The sequence below is a fragment of the Hipposideros armiger genome, unplaced genomic scaffold (assembly GCF_001890085.2).
Source record: "Hipposideros armiger isolate ML-2016 unplaced genomic scaffold, ASM189008v1 scaffold_130, whole genome shotgun sequence".
NCBI classification, from domain to species: Eukaryota; Metazoa; Chordata; class Mammalia; order Chiroptera; family Hipposideridae; genus Hipposideros; species Hipposideros armiger.
In genome coordinates, this window is record NW_017731480.1 from 2,052,210 (window position 1) to 2,068,056 (window position 15,847).

General features: G+C 35.5%; 1 protein-coding gene across 1 annotated transcript in view; it reads left to right on the forward strand.

Annotated features, from left to right (window-relative positions):
• The window catches only part of DPH6 (diphthamine biosynthesis 6), a 33,226-nt gene extending 17,878 nt beyond the window's left edge, over nt 1-15,348 (forward strand). Inside the window, exon 4 of the mRNA XM_019649183.1 lies at nt 13,324-15,348. Coding sequence (XP_019504728.1) covers nt 13,324-13,509 — 186 coding nt within the window. The 3' untranslated portion in view covers nt 13,510-15,348. The remainder of the gene's footprint in view (nt 1-13,323) is intronic.
• Nucleotides 15,349-15,847: the final 499 nt, after the last annotated feature.

The window sequence follows — 15,847 nt, forward strand, 5'->3', positions numbered from 1 at the left end:
TATATATATATATATATATATATATATAAAATCTTTCCAAGCTGTTTGCAAAATACCTGGTTTTCATACAGCTAGTTTTATATGCTTTAGAATTTCTTTAATATTAAAATGTCACTTTGGTTCTTACCTGGAATAATTTGGCATATAGATAATTTGTATTATTTCCTGAAAATACAGTAATTTTCAAATTCTGTGTGTGTTTTTAAGTCACATAAGCAATGTAGTAGTTACTGAAAGACACCTATAAATACCATATCTCTATAGCAAATATATTTAAGGATCACTATATTCTTTCTTTCTCCACTGGTTTGGAGCCAGTTCTTACTGGATCTGATATCTTTCTCTTTCTTGATTTATTCCCTTATTTCAGTGGAGTCCATCTTTAAGGAACTTCCTTAGAGAAGGTACTTTCAAATCCTTATATTTTGAAAATGTTCCTATTCAGCCCTCACATTTGATTGATACATTGGTTGAATTTAAAATTTTAGATTGAAAGCCGTTCTTCCTCAAATCTTTGAAGGTGTTCCTTCATGATCCTCTAGCATTTTGCTGATGACAAGTTTGATGCTGATGTAATTTTTGTTCCTTTTTGAGCTGACTTGTTTTTCCTCTCTGTTAACTTCTATGATTGTGCCTTTATGCTGGGTATACTGAAATGTCACAACAGTGCACTGGACCTTGAAGGTTGCTTCCCCTGCATTCCTTGCACATCTTCCTATTGAGTAGCAGCGTATCCTTGTCCTCTTTCCCTTGATGTTGGTTCAGGGATGGCATTGATCCAAGTGAAAGTCGGTGACAACATGGCATTCTCTTAACCATAGTGATTGGATCAGGGATGGTGTTGTTAACCTACGTTGTACCAAATAGAATGAAGCCTAGGATGATGGATGGTTGGCAGAAGATAAGCTCTTTCTGTTGTACAGAGGGATGTGTGGATGTGAGGCCTAGAACTGATACGGCCTTTTTTTTTCTTGCGGGAAGAAAACCTGATGTCAAGTCTCACACACAAAAAAATAGCAGAGTGAATTGAACTGCGGTATGAGGACAACTCTGGGAAATGCTCTTGCGTTATTTGTTTAATAATTTGCTCCCCTCAACTTCCTCTATTTCCTTTTTCTGGTACTCTCATTGATCAGATGTTAGACCTCCTAAACATGAAACTTCGTATCTCTTATCTTTTCTCACATATTTTATTTTGGCAGTCATATAGCCAAGAACTGAACTTGTTTATGGATTGTTCCATTTTTATAACAACCTATTTCTCCTTCTTGGTGTACTATCCCCACATCCTTCTTAACATACAGATTAGAGCTTTTAAACATTATCTTACATTCCCTGAAACATTTATGTTTTCTTTGTGGGTTTTTTTTTCTTATGTTTATGTTCTCTTTCATGTTGTAGGCTTTTCTCAAATGTCTTGGTTGCTGACTATGAACGCTGTTGTCTGTAGAATTTTTCCAGCTTTGTATCTCATGCTTGTTATTCCTGGAGTTCTGTGGCCTGGTTCGGTTCCTTTCTTGGCTTCCTTCTTTTTTTATGCAAACAGTAGGTTATAGCGTCCTGAGTGATTTATCAGTCATCATTCCTTCTTCATCTGCTTTCTGACTCAAAATTAATTGAAATCCTTTTACTATTGTTGTCTCCCTTGCCACCCCCCCCCCACCCACCCTGTTCTCTTTGTTTGGCGGGGACATACCTTTGCTTTCATTTTAATGGAATCTCTTGATTGAGAAATCTGTGATAATTTGATTTTAATGTAATTAATATTCTTCCTGAAGTTGAATATTCAATTTCAGTCTTTCTCTCCTAATCTTTGATACTTCTCTTCTTTTTCTCATTAGGTACCTTGGTGTTGATGACCTTGAGTTCCTTAATGAACACTTGTAATTTGAATACAACAATAAATGAATAACTGCCTTTTTAAATTTTTTTTTAAATGGAATATTTGCTATTGATAGAAAGGCTTATAAATAAATGAATGCTTTTTAAAAACAGATTTTAATTTAATATTTTTAGTAAACATCATTGCCACTGTACTTTTTGTATTGGTTAGAATTCTTTTGATTCCCAGAAACAGAAATTCATTTTTAAGCTGGTCTAAATAAAGAGGATTTCTTGACAATAATTTAACTTTGGCATCTAGTAGACTAGATAGAGGACACAAATTATATAATCAAAGTTACCCCTTCCCCATTTCCCCATTTCTGTCTCTTGACTCTGTTTTCTGTTGATTCTATTCTCAGTCAGAAACCTTGTAGCTAGAAGATGGCTCCCAGTTACATTCTTTGTGGTTCAAATCTAGTAGAAAAAGCTCCCATATTCTTAATGGGTCAAAGAAAAATCTAGTTATGTTGCACTGTCACTCAGTGTCCTGACTTGTATTATCCATGGGCCAGTCATTGTTGAGAGAAGATGATTCCATTCAATTGGGCAGGCCTAGATCACACGCTATTCCTGGAGCAAGAGATGGAGTCTCTTGGTTCTGTGGAAACAATAGAACCCACTGTGGGAAAGGTGAATCTCCAAATATAAAGCAAACTGTTGTTGGTATAAAGATGAACAGTGACAGGGGGGCAAAGAGCAACACGTTTCCTGAAAATAAATAGGTCCAACTGCTTACAAACCATCCTAGATGGCTCTTTATTCAGTGTCTCCCTCCCATCCTCCTTCTTCCTGTTTCTCCATCCTTCCCCCACTTCTCTCCCTTTTTCCCCCTCTCCCTTTTCCTTCTTGCCTACTTTCAAAACTAGTTGATCATTGGGGCCACAATGGTAAGCTTATGCTCTAGGACCTGTATATTCAGTTGCTTGTGATTTCTCCACCTTAATATCATATAGGCATGGTAAACTCAACAAGTTTAAAATTTATTCATTATTGTTGTTATTATTATTTATTTATGTATTTATTTACTTTTGCACACACTTACTCCATTTCCTGTCCTTCCCTCTTAGTTAAAAACATCATCTTTTGTCCCACCACCTAAGGCTAACCTGGGCCTCACTACTAGGGTTTCTTTTGTCAGTCCCCTCCCATCTCAGCCACCACCATCAGATCTCTAGGCCTTGTTGATATTATTTCTATGACTTCGGAAATGTGAGCCTTTGATTTCATTCCCATTGTTACTGGGTTTTCATCTGTACTGTGCAAGAGTCTCCTAATGAGTCGACTCACCCTCAATATTGCCCAGTGCTCCATGCAGCCCTTCTACCACATTGTTGTCAGTTGATCTGTATGCATTCTTAAATAACCCACTATTAAAGTCCAAATGCATTAGACTGTACCTCTATTGTGCTTCTCAGGACACTACTAGGATTGTTTATGTGGCTGCCTCTTGCTGGGTTGTAAGACCCTCATAGACATGCTCAGAGCTCTTTATTTTTATATCTCTATTGTCCAGCAGTGTTCCTGTCATATGGCTGGCTTTTCAAGGATTGTTGAACAAATTAGTCCAAAATTTAACAAGTTTTTTTTATGGAATAATTTATCTAATGCAGAGGAAGCATAACACTGTTACAGAATATGATGTAAAACTGTTGGTAAATTTATTTTATTTTTGTTTTTCCATTTAGAAGCTTAAATGGAATGGGCATGATAGTAAAACTTCAAAATCAGGTATCCAGTCAGATTTGGCAGTATCAGCACTAAGAGTACCAAGAATAATTTCTAGCTGCCAACTATTTTATGGAAGTGCTGAGCAGATACTTTTTCAAATCATTTTTGATATCTACATGTTAGAAAACCTGCTTTTTATGATAGAAAATTACTTTGTGGATCTCTTTTCACTTTGGATCTTGGGGGAAAGAAACTCTAGATCGTTGGGCAACTTGATAGAAATCCAAAGAGTTTGGAGTGGGAAGAGCATATAAGATGGCCCTAAGATTTGCAGCGAGGACCCAGACACAGTGCTAATTAAACAGGCACATAGCCTTGTACAGATTGCTCCTGGCTCTTCAGCATTGCACAGCTTGCCTCAAGCCCTGTCAGCTCCCAAGATTTTGGACATTAAACCTGGTCCCTTGGCAAAAGAAATGCTTTGCTAGTATTGATTCTAGGCTTCAAACAGGAAGGGTTGGAATCAGCACAGACCGGTGTCATTTTGACTCCCAGGTGTGGCTTTGTTGAGGCTGTGCCATCTCTGGCTCTTGCAGATAATAAAGTCAAGCATGTATGAGAAAGTACACAATGGACGATCCATCTGGAACTAAAATGTTGGACGATCCTTGTGCATTGTTACAGTGTGTAATGTATCACAGGTCTAGAGTCTTCGTCTGTAGATTCCCCCTAACGTCTAGAAACTCTGACTCCCTCATTCTAGCAAAACCAGCACTCAGTCTTTTCAACCTTCAACTTTCTCCACATGGCATCAATGATTCTGTATGTATATTACATATGCACATATGTACTCTTTCATTTTATGTTTTGCCTGATTCGGTGCCTCTATAAATTCACCAACTGACTTACTTTCATGTCTTTGTATTCCTTTCCTCTGCAAACTACAGACTTCTATCTTATTGTCTTCTCTGTGTTTCAAAGTGTGTTGAGTATGTTTGACTTGTGTTTCAGTTTTTTTTCTTTATTTTTTTCAGTCTCTGGCATCTGTGTCTTATTGACTTTTTTTCTTTTATCCTGACTATGCTACCATGTGTATTTTTTAAGAAACCTTGGTAGGTGTCTACTTCTAGTTGTGTTGCCCAAGACTCTAGATGTGTGTTTCTGTCCTATAGTCTTTTTCTTCATTTCTAGATCTGTAGTTTACCTTGTCTTTGTTATATTCACTATTAAATGATATTAATTGTCAAGAACACATTACCAAGATTTATAAGTATGAATCACTTTTTACTTTATTGTCGCCCTTACATTTTTTGTTGCACAAGACTTTATTGATGGCCACATAACAATATGATAGATCTTGATCATTTTATATCGACTTTCCCTTTTAAATGTGGAATGTCTTCATTCTGTAAATTTGTAGTGCCTAAATCATAAAATTGCCATAAAAAACAATGATACTATCAATAAATGTTTAGAGTTTTTTTTATTGGTAAGAGATGATTCAATAGGGGCTTGTTCTGTGACATGCTGATAAGAGAAAAAATTGAGGGAATCAAAAGGATGTGCTAGTTGACTTTGACTTTTACTATTAACTTTAACATATACTACTACCATTTAGAAACATTTTTATGTCTCTTATTCTGCAAATATTAATTGGATGCTAATAATATACCAGTACTACAGAATCAAAAGATGTACAGGTCGGTCTCTGTCTTCACAGACCCTGAGGAAATAAAACATAAACGCAAAGAAACTAACACAGGGTAGCGTTACCATTAGTGTGTGTAATTAAGGGGTTAGCGGGAATTGAGAGGAGAAAGTCTTCCGTGTTAGGGATCAGGAGATGCTTTATAGGGGAAATTACATATGATACCCTTGAAGGTTGTTTGAGTTTTGACGAGGCAGGTATGGGAGAATGGCTAAGAGAATATTGCAAATTAAGGGCACAGCTTAGCCAATGTCATGGAAGCAGGAAATTATGAGATATATTAGGGAAGTAGCAAGTGGTTCCAATTGGCTAGAACTCAGAGTTTAAGGAGGAGTGGGAAGTAAGTCTGGAATGGTTGTTTGAAGCCAAAAGAGAGTTTCTTAAATTTTAGGCCAAGGATTATTGCAAAGGCAGTATTTTCCAAAGCCAGTTTAATTGGTCACAGTCATTTTTTTTTAATGAAAGAGACTTGAATAAAATAAAAAATATCAAAATTCACTGTACATAGTAAGGTTAATTATTATTTAGTGAAAAGTGTGTGTGTGCATGTGTGTGTGTTATGTATGCTAGGCTGTGACATCATATATATACTTCCCTAGTGTTAAACAAATTGTTATAGTGAAATAAATTTGAAAGCTACTACATTGAAGGATTTTGCAAAAGGAATGACAGAATTGTACAGTTGAAAGGGAAGTTCAAGATCATTAGGTTGAACTATTGTAATGGGAGATACGGAATAGACAAGTGGAACTCTGGAAATGAATTCAAACTGCAAACTGAGATACGAGGCGAGAGGAAAGACTCTGAGGACCTGAACTGGGGCGTCGCAGTGGGAAAGGTAAAGAGGGGACCCTGAAGAGGTGGATTGATAGGGCTTGATGGAGGTATTTAAATAAAAAATGACAGGGAGTCTCTGTAAGGCACCTTGTAAGCTGACAGTTCCCTGGCTAATTTATTTAGCTTTTGCTGGGCAATGTTGATAAAGTGAATTACGATAGCTATGTATTATAGATATCGTGATCCTAAATTTTATAGCACTCTATCTTTGTTGTCTCCTTAATCTGGTATAGTATAGTACAGTATAGTATAGTATAGTATAGTATACTATAGTATACTATAGTATAGTATAGAAGACGCTTCATATCATCTGGGTTCATTTCATTAAGATTAACTCTTAATAAATGTTAGTCTTGATAGCCCTTTTAATTAAATATTTAACATTCTCATCATAGAGTTTATGTAGTGTACATCAACTAAAATATTTTATCCTATTTCCTGACTAAATAAAACACCTAGTATGGATTCACACATGGAAGCAAGATATATGATATTACTGCATTTAACAATAATAACACATGCAAGTGGGATTCTAATTATCATAGAATTATATTAAAAAGTGATTTACTGGTAATCAAGCAAAATATAAACTTTTTTAGCTTTATTGAGATGTAATTGACATATAAAATTGTGTAAGTTTAAGGTACGTAACATTTTGACTTGATATATATTGCAAAATGGTTACCACCATAGCATTAGTTAATGTCTTCATCCCACCATTTAATTACTATTTCTTTTTCATTGTGAAAACATTTAAGATCTCTCTCAGCAGCTTTCAAGTATATAGTAATACAGCATTATCAGCTATAATCACCATGCTGTACATTAGATCCCCAGAACTTGTTAATCTTAAAACTGGAAGTTTGTACCTTTTGACCAACAGTCACCATTCCCTTCACCCCTGACCCCCACCCCACCACTCTACTCTCTGTTTCTCTCTGTTTAGTTTACACATATAAGTGGTATCATACAGTATTCATCTTTGTCTGTCTGACTTACTTAGGATAATGCCCTCCAGTTTCATTTAAGTTGTCACCAACAGCAGGATTTCCTTCTTTCTCATGGCTTAATAAAAGTATTCCATTGTATATACCATGTCTTTAGTCATTCATCCATTTATGCATTCAGTTGTTTCCATGTTTTGGCTATTGTGAAAAAGCTGCAGTGAACATGGGGTGCAGATATCTCTTCAGATCCTGTTTTCATTTCCTTTGGTTATGTACCCTGGAGAGGGATTGCTGGATCATATGCTGCTTCTATTTTTACTTTTTTGAGGAACCTCCATACTGTTTTCCATCAACAGTGCACAAGTGTTACTTTCCCATCAACAGTGCACAAGTATTCCGTTTTCTCCACACTTTCACCACTTGTTATGTGTTGTCTTGTTGATAATAACCATTCTAACATGTGTGAAGTTATGTCTCATTGTGGCTTTAACTTACATTTCCCTGATGATTAGTGATGTTGAGCACCTTTTCATGTACCAGTTGACCATTTGCATGTCTTTGGAAAAATGTGTGTTCAGTTCCTCTGCCCAATTTTTAATTGGATTGTTTGTTTTTTTACTATTGAGTTGTATGAGTTCCTTATATATTTTGGATATTAACCCCTTATCAGATACATGATTTGCAAATATTTTCTCCGATTTGGTTGGCTGTCTTTTCATTTTGTTGATGATTTCCTTTGCTGTGCAGAAGCTTTTTAGTTTGATGTAGTAACACTTATTTACAAAATATAATGTCCTTATAGATTTTATAGGTTTTTGGACATCGTGTCAGATTGAACCTGGCTTCGGAACTGTAAATTAATTGACTACTTATGTTCTCCTTGGGGGTCTTTCCACAGCCTTTCACCCTCTGTAACATCTGTTGTCTTTTTCCACCCAGTATTTCTCTTCATGGAACCTATGTTCCACCCTAAACTAGACTATTTTTCCTCACATAGTACATGTCTTACCTGCATAGTGCGATGTGTTAGTCACAAATGACCTTCCTTTCCAATTCCTTCTTTTACATGGTATTTCCTTTTTGTCCCTTTCTTCATAGGACCCCACTGAATGTAGTATCTTTCTCTTTGCAATCTTCATCAAACATTATATCACTCTTATAGTGCTTAATCTATCTTGATATACAGAACTTTGTTTTTTTCTTTTTGTTTTGTTTTATGTTGTGAGTTTTTCTTTAAAGATTATAAGTACCTCAGGGAGCAGGGATTGTTTTCCATTCTTTTTTATTTCTTATGGTACTCCATACAACTCTTGGACTATGCAGGCATTGCGTTCAAAAACACTGCCCTGGAATTCAGTTATTCCATCTGTAGAATGTGAATGTATTTTCCTTGTTGTCTTATTTATCTGTTTTGAGAATAAATGAAAGAAAAGATGAGAGCCTTTTTAGGTTTCTACAAAGAAGATGCTGTATAAATGAGATTTTTCCTTTTTCCCTAGCCTGCCTAACTCATGTCAGTCTCAGGTTTTCTTTCTCCGCTAGTCCCTTGCTTCCACAATAATCCGGTAAAGCTGAAGAAAGTCAGCTTTCTTCATTGCATACAAAGTTCCACTAGTGTGTTATTTTTAAATAGTAGCTGCAATTTGAGATTGAGAGGACTGTAATTCCTCTTGACTTTATTAGTATGTTAATGCAGAGAAGAAAAAGAATAATAATAATTCAAATCGTGAAAGAGGTTTTAATGGGGGCAAATATATATTATATATTGGATTGAATTTATCCTTTGACATTTGTTGCTTATAATTTTTGGCCTTCCCAGGTCTTTTTTAGACTCTTTCAGCCTTCCAAGAGATGTGGAATTAATGTTTTCTATCTAGTTCCCTACGTGGGTAAACTGCAGCATGGGTTGTTTCAAAGGAACATAAAGAGGTGAACTCAACGTTGATAAAGGATTTTATTAATAGATGCTTTCTTTCCATTAAAAATTATTTTGGCATGTTCTTTTAGGATTTAACTCTGTGCTTATCCTTAAAGTCAGTGTATTTTGTATTAACTCATTTGTAAAAAGCCTCAAGCAAGGACTTCCATTCAAAGTTGCATGAACTGAGTATAGAGAATTTAGATGTTAGAAAGAGTATATGAAAAATTAAGAGGTTTGAAAAGTGGCTCTTTGAATGTCCAGAGGCAGTAGAATGGGGCTTGTTATGTAAGAACAATTGCCTCTCAGTGCCAGCAGAATTATTCCACACTTATTCATAGAATCTACAGTGCTGGGCCTTGTGGACACCTGTGTACTTGAGCACAGTGGGTGCTTAATGAGTTGTTGTTATATTAAACTTGAACAAAGTTAAGCCTATGTAACTTTGACAAAATTCAGCTAAAATTGTTCCTTGTAGAGTTCTATAAAAATAAATGAACAAATCAGAAGAGGCAACAACTATTTATTAAACATTTATTTCTCTTGTGCAGAATTCGTTGCTGCCTACTACATAGGATTGGTTCTGGAGCCATTGAAATGGCGCATGGTGCATTTTAAGACCAGTTCCCTTATGGATTCTTTTCTACATGGTAATTTTGCAGGGAGGGGAGGTGGGGAGAAACACCATCATTTGATAAAACCCGTGGTCTTCCCTTTGGAGTCCTTCACAATTTTAGCTTTTTTAATGACATCAATCTCATAGTCATTTTTGTGACTTCCATAACCCTCACGGAAGTTCTACTGATTTTGAGTGGTCGTATAACCCAGACTTGATCACAGAAAGCCAGTAAGAATCAGTCTAGTGGACTTTAGTGCAGATAATGTGATACTTGCAGACAGTATATCTTAATCTAGAGGGGAGAGGTGTTTTTGAACTCTGAAATTTTGTTCAAATTTTTTGTGTATGTAAATTTTTCTGGGGAGAGGGCCAAATTTGTATCAGAATCTCACAGTGGCCTGTTCTGTTAAAAAATTTAAGTGCTAGTGTTTTAACCATCAGTTGCTCCTAGGAAGCCTTGTAGCCTGGGGATATTCATGACTACTCAAGTCCCGAGTCAGTTTGTCCTCTGAGGCCCTAACACATACTGTGCTGTATGCTGTGAGGTCAGAGGGCCTTCTTTGGTTTCTAAAGAGTAAAGAGGAGAGTAGCATAGAAGTAGCACCTGGGAGCAGATGAGGATGCCATGCAGCTCAAAAAGGATATTAAGATCTCAAAGATAATATAGTGCAAAGTGGCATCTCAAAATTTCAGTAAGAAGTGACGGGGACCAGAGAAGGGGCCATAGGCTCAGATCCTGGATGTATTTTGACTGGTACTGAATAGGCCTTTCAATTTTATGTTTAAGGAGAAGATAGGGATGCAAAAGGCATTGTTCCTGATTTTCTCAAGTGTAGCTTTGTTTTTTTGAATTTCTCTTGTGCCTGGCTACTCTTTTGGGTAGCTATTACATTATGCATTTTAAAATAATTATTTGCATATATAATATATCTTCCCTGTTAGTTTATAACCACTTGAAAGCAAGGACTATGTGTTTTTCAACTTTGGATACTCTGCAGTGTTTATCATGGTGCCTTGTCCATAAGAAGTGCTCAGAATTTTTTGTTGTGTATTTGTTGTATGATGTCCTAGAAAAGCTGTTGAGAATTTTTATCATATCGCACATTCAACTTTATGATGATCCAAAGGTGGGATTTCCCTCAGGACTTAGTCTTTATAACAGTTTGTCTTCTATAAATATTGGACAGTTTTTATTGAATGGACACTGTAAATCACACAACTCATTTAGTTCCCTCTTTATATTGATTATTAGAAAGCCCAGAGCCATGTGATTTTTTTCAATTATTTTTGTCTTATTGTAATAATAATTGCTATTGTTTATGTAGCACTACTTTCCAGGCACTGTTCTAAGCTGTATACATTGCATTCTAATTAATCCTTACATCAACCCAGGTTGATTATCTCTATTTTGCAGATAACTAAACTGAGATACAAAGAGGTTAAGTAACTTGTTCAAGGATACACAGCTAGAAAGTGGTAAAATATGTATTTTTAATCACTGTGTTCTGTGCCTCCCAGCATTACATTTATGTTAATTCAGGCAGGCATTACCATATAACAATACATACATAGTACATATATAAACCAATAAGACATGTATGACTTAATGGTGAGAGGGGCAGGCATGGGGTTTGATAAGGGTAAGAGGGGTGATTAAGATCAAAGTGATCTATCTGTGTTTGACCTCATCGAATTTCAAAGCTCTCAGTTGATTTTAGATTATTGCTTCTCAAAGTGTGGTCTAGGGGCTGGTGCTGGTCCATCTAGCGTTTGTTACTGGTCCAGGGCCGGCTACTTATAGAAATTGAAAATAAACAATGAGAAACTTTTATAGTCATTTGAGTGTAGTTTTAAGTGTTGAAGTTAATAATAAAAATTTAGCCATGTATTATATATCTTTTTTTAAATTTAATTTTATTTTTGTCATTCATTTTAGTTGTATTTTACAGAAGTTTCAGTCTTTAAAGGTTTAGAAATTTTTTAAAAAGTAGTTCTTAACGTAGTTTGAGAAGTACTGTTCCAGGTGATGGCTTTTCAAGTTTTTAAGCTATTGTTTGTCTAAAAAAGGAAAGACATGATCTGCAGCTTGAAATTACATTCCAATTGAAACCTGTTTCTGAAGATGAATTAGGAATTAGTATATTTAGCTACTTAGTCAATTTCTTGGTGCTGTGAGAAGAGATCCTGAATTGAATGGATTTTGGGAGTGAGGGGGTCATTTTTCATTTTTTTCTTATACTTGGTACTTTTGTCAAGAATGACACATTTTAATCAAGCCCTTGATCCAGAGTAATAGCATGAGGAACTTGTCCATCATCCATAGTTGCAGTCTCCTTCCTTGACTTACCAAAAGCTAGTAAGGCAATTTGATTTTCTTGTGTTAAGTGAAAAAGTAAAAAAGGACAACACAAAGCATTGCAGATGATGCCAGCTTAGTATAATAGATTTTTCCATTTATGGAAAGCAGAGGTAGCTTTAATGAGATAATATTTGCAACACCAGTTCAGTTTTTAATTTTTCTTTTTCTTTTTGGGTGGGTTGAGAGTCCTCTTTTATCATATAATATGTTGTAAAGGAGTCTCATGCAAAGTCACCAGTCTTACTAGGACCTTTCAATGTCCATACACTCATTATCTCCTCTTTAAAATAATCCCTGTGTGGTGATCCTCTAAGGAAGCATTTGATAAGGAATCGCTAGGTTTCTTTGGATGTTTAAAAGCTGGCTTCCAAATAAAGAAATAAGATGAGGATATGAACAGGCATTTCAAAGAGAAAGAAATTCAAACGGCCAAAAAATGTTCAACCTCACTAACTCAAAATTTCAGCTATCGCTTTGGCAGGATTTAGAAATGATACTGGTTTTAGAGAAATGGGTACCCTTATGTGCTGCCAGCAGCCATATAAATTGATTCAGCCTTTCTATGGGTAATTTGGCAGAACTCATCAGACACAAAAATACACCATCTCTTTACCAAGCCCCTCCACTTTGGAGAATTTATTCTAAGAAAAAAAAACTAAAGATGTACTTGAAGATTTAGAAATGACTGGCAAACCAAATTATGGTGTATCCATACAATGGTATAGTGTATAGCATCAAAAATGAAGTTGCAGAAATACATCTGTATATATTATTAAGAGAAGGAAATAGATTACCAAAAATGCTATATAGTATAATTACATTTTTGTAAATGCATTTGTACAAATATATGCATAGAAAAAGGTGTGAAGGATATAAAGTCTGTATGTGGAACGTATTAAGTGTTTGTGTAATTTTTGCACATTTTATTTATTTATTTATTTTTGTTTTTTATCACAAGCATGCATTGCTTTTGAAATGTCTTTGTGAAGATTTGGCCTCCATTTTAAAATGCAGAGTGGTATAGGGGGAAAGGAAACCTGATAATCAACAGGATGTCGCCATTCCCCAGGTCCTTTTCTAAAGGTTCCCCAGGAGCCTGTTTTTCTTTCAGAGCTCACTCTTGAAAGTTGTGTTGGAATTTTTCTTCTTCTTCCTTTTTTTTTTTTTTCCCTGTGACAAATGCCTATCATTTTCTAAACAAGAAAGCCAATGTCCCAGTTAGGTGTGTGGAGCTCTTTTCATTCCCTGGCAGCCCTGTTGTGTTAATACTGAATAAGCAGAGACAGCCTGACTGGTGGTGAAAGATGGTAAGCCAGCCTCAGGGCTTTTTCTGGTCAGCCCGAAACCTCTGATTGCCACGTTTTCCTAATTTCCCATTTCCAGGGCATCACTGGAGTGACCTTGCTTGCTGAATATGATGCTCTGCGTCTCCAGGATTTTCACATGCATTTGGAAATGGGCAGTCAGGCGATTGTTTACAGGACTCCAAATGAACTGTGCACTCACAGCAAGTTCGATAAACACACATTTCCTCCTTTTATCAGTGAGATTGCAGAATGTGAAGTATGAGTTTCCAGTTTTACTCATTCCCCTCAGCCCTTTTCCTGTTTAAAAACTTCGACGGGCTAATTGGATGCTGATCTGTCCCTGCTTTTTATTCTGCTTACTGGTAGTTGACGGCTTATTCCAATCCGTACCTAGGCAAGGTTTGGCAGCCCTTCAAAAATAAACTTTCCGTGTATTCAGCTTAAAGGAGATTCATCCCAAGAAATGTAATGTGAGCACTAATTAACAGTAATGACTGGTAATCACTTTGCTTTTTATACTCCTTTAGGAGCACTGCTATTATCCAATGTAGTTAAGTAAAACGCTTGTGTATGAATCAACAATGCTGCATCCTTTTAGCAGCTATTGCTCACAATCAAGCTTTGCATAAATTAGAGTTAACGAAAATTGATTTTAATACGCTATGTTTCTTTCTATAGTAGTTAAACTGAAATATCTAGTTAAATATCCTGAATAGTAAAAAGATATTACCTGATTTTTGGGTTTTGGGCAGTCACCCTTATGGTAGATGAAAAGCAGTATTGCAAATAAATTTTCTCACCGTTCACATACTCTTCATAGATTTCTTCGAAATTGCATGTGACATACTCTTCATAGTCACAGCAGCACTTTGATTCTGTTGTAAGCATTTTATCAGATCAGTGAAAAGCGATAGGCTTATGTTTAATTTTTCTGAATTTGTGCATTTACTTCTGAGAGGATCTTATAGTTTCTTTATATAGTGCATTTCTATAAACTCGGTTCATAGGATTGTGCATTCGATGTTCATTAAAAAGGGTTGTTTTATTATGTTTAGTATATTATTAAACTCCTATAAAGGCTTTCTGTTTATTTACATGCATGCAACATACCTACACACTGCCTTGCCTCAGGAGGAGACTAAGCAAAACTCATAAATTAATAATTTAAGGAAGTGATACTCAAGTAGCATTTTGGTGAAGTTAATAAATTAAAGCCTTAGAGTCAGTGCTGGCCACTTTAAAATGCTTTACTTTTGACTTTTATTGGCTGAAAATAACTTGTTAAACTGGGGCTTTTGTAATAAAAGGAAATCTACATACCATCTGAAGCCCCTTCCCCTCTTTTTGATTTATGAGTAGGTTGACATATTATTGAAGAATTTTTTTAACACTTTCACAGTTCTGCACTTTGATTTCAGAGAAGGTGCTAATCTCTCTGGAAGTTTGAGAGTGACAAAACGAGCTGTATACTGTTTCCTAGGGCATTTGGAATTCTTTATTAGAGGCCCTAGTTTTCTGATGGTACCTGTATGAATGTTGAGTTATTTAACATTTGATGTGGCGTTGTGATTTGTTGTGCATTAATGGAGTATCCTCCATCCTCCCTTCTCATTTTACATGGAATCTCTCAGTTGCCTGGTCCTGATGCAATTCTTAGAGCTAATGTTATTTCTATAGAGGTTCAGCAATTCAGGACATTATTTTTAAATTGCTAAAGTAAAATGATTTAATTTCCCTTTTACTTTTGTATTATTTGTAGTGTCAGAAATTTTTAATTTTGGTGAATAAATAAGTTGAAAAATTAAGTGGTGGTTTAATAGGAAGCTTTATATTGTATTTTATATACTGGTCTTATAATCCATTGCAAACATGTATTAAAATCTCTGTCACTGTACTTAATTAAATTTAGTTTCAAAGAATTGTAACAGGAGTGATGTGAGAGAATAGAAAATATATGGAAGCTTGATTGAATGCTAGCCACATGTAATGATAAGATTTGTGAGTATTGTTGTATGTAACTTACTTATTTTCTATCCCAGTACTATTGAACAATAGCATAAAATATATGCCTATGAGGGAAAACTTGCGTTTTCTATTTTGCTTTGAGTTTGAGTTTTTATGTGTAATAAAATTATGTTTCAAAAAGGTGAAGATTTCAGTTTTGATCCTTTTTTTGGTTTTGTTTTGTTTCGTTTGCGGTATGTTTACTTTCATGTGAGAGTGATTGATCAGTAGCTGTCATTTTACCCAAAGAGGGGACAAATGGAATTGGCCTTTTAGACAAAAGTATGCAAACAGACTGCATTCTTTTTGCTGATAGAATTATGGAAGGATTGCATGAGGTGCCACATTCATTTTGCTATTGATTGTGAAGAGGATTCTCCAATGGGGTGCTGTTTCCATTGGATAAGGAGGTGCTATGATTAGTTACCTTTCTCATGAAAGCACTACAAAGGGAAATGCAAAATGTGTGCTGTGCAGTGTTCTCAATTTGACAGTTGTTTTTGTTAAGTTGTTTTTTTTTTTTTGCCCCATTGAAGTCCAGCTTATTTTAGAAAAACATACATTTTGGTTTTTTCCCTTATATTAGGCTTAGTAGA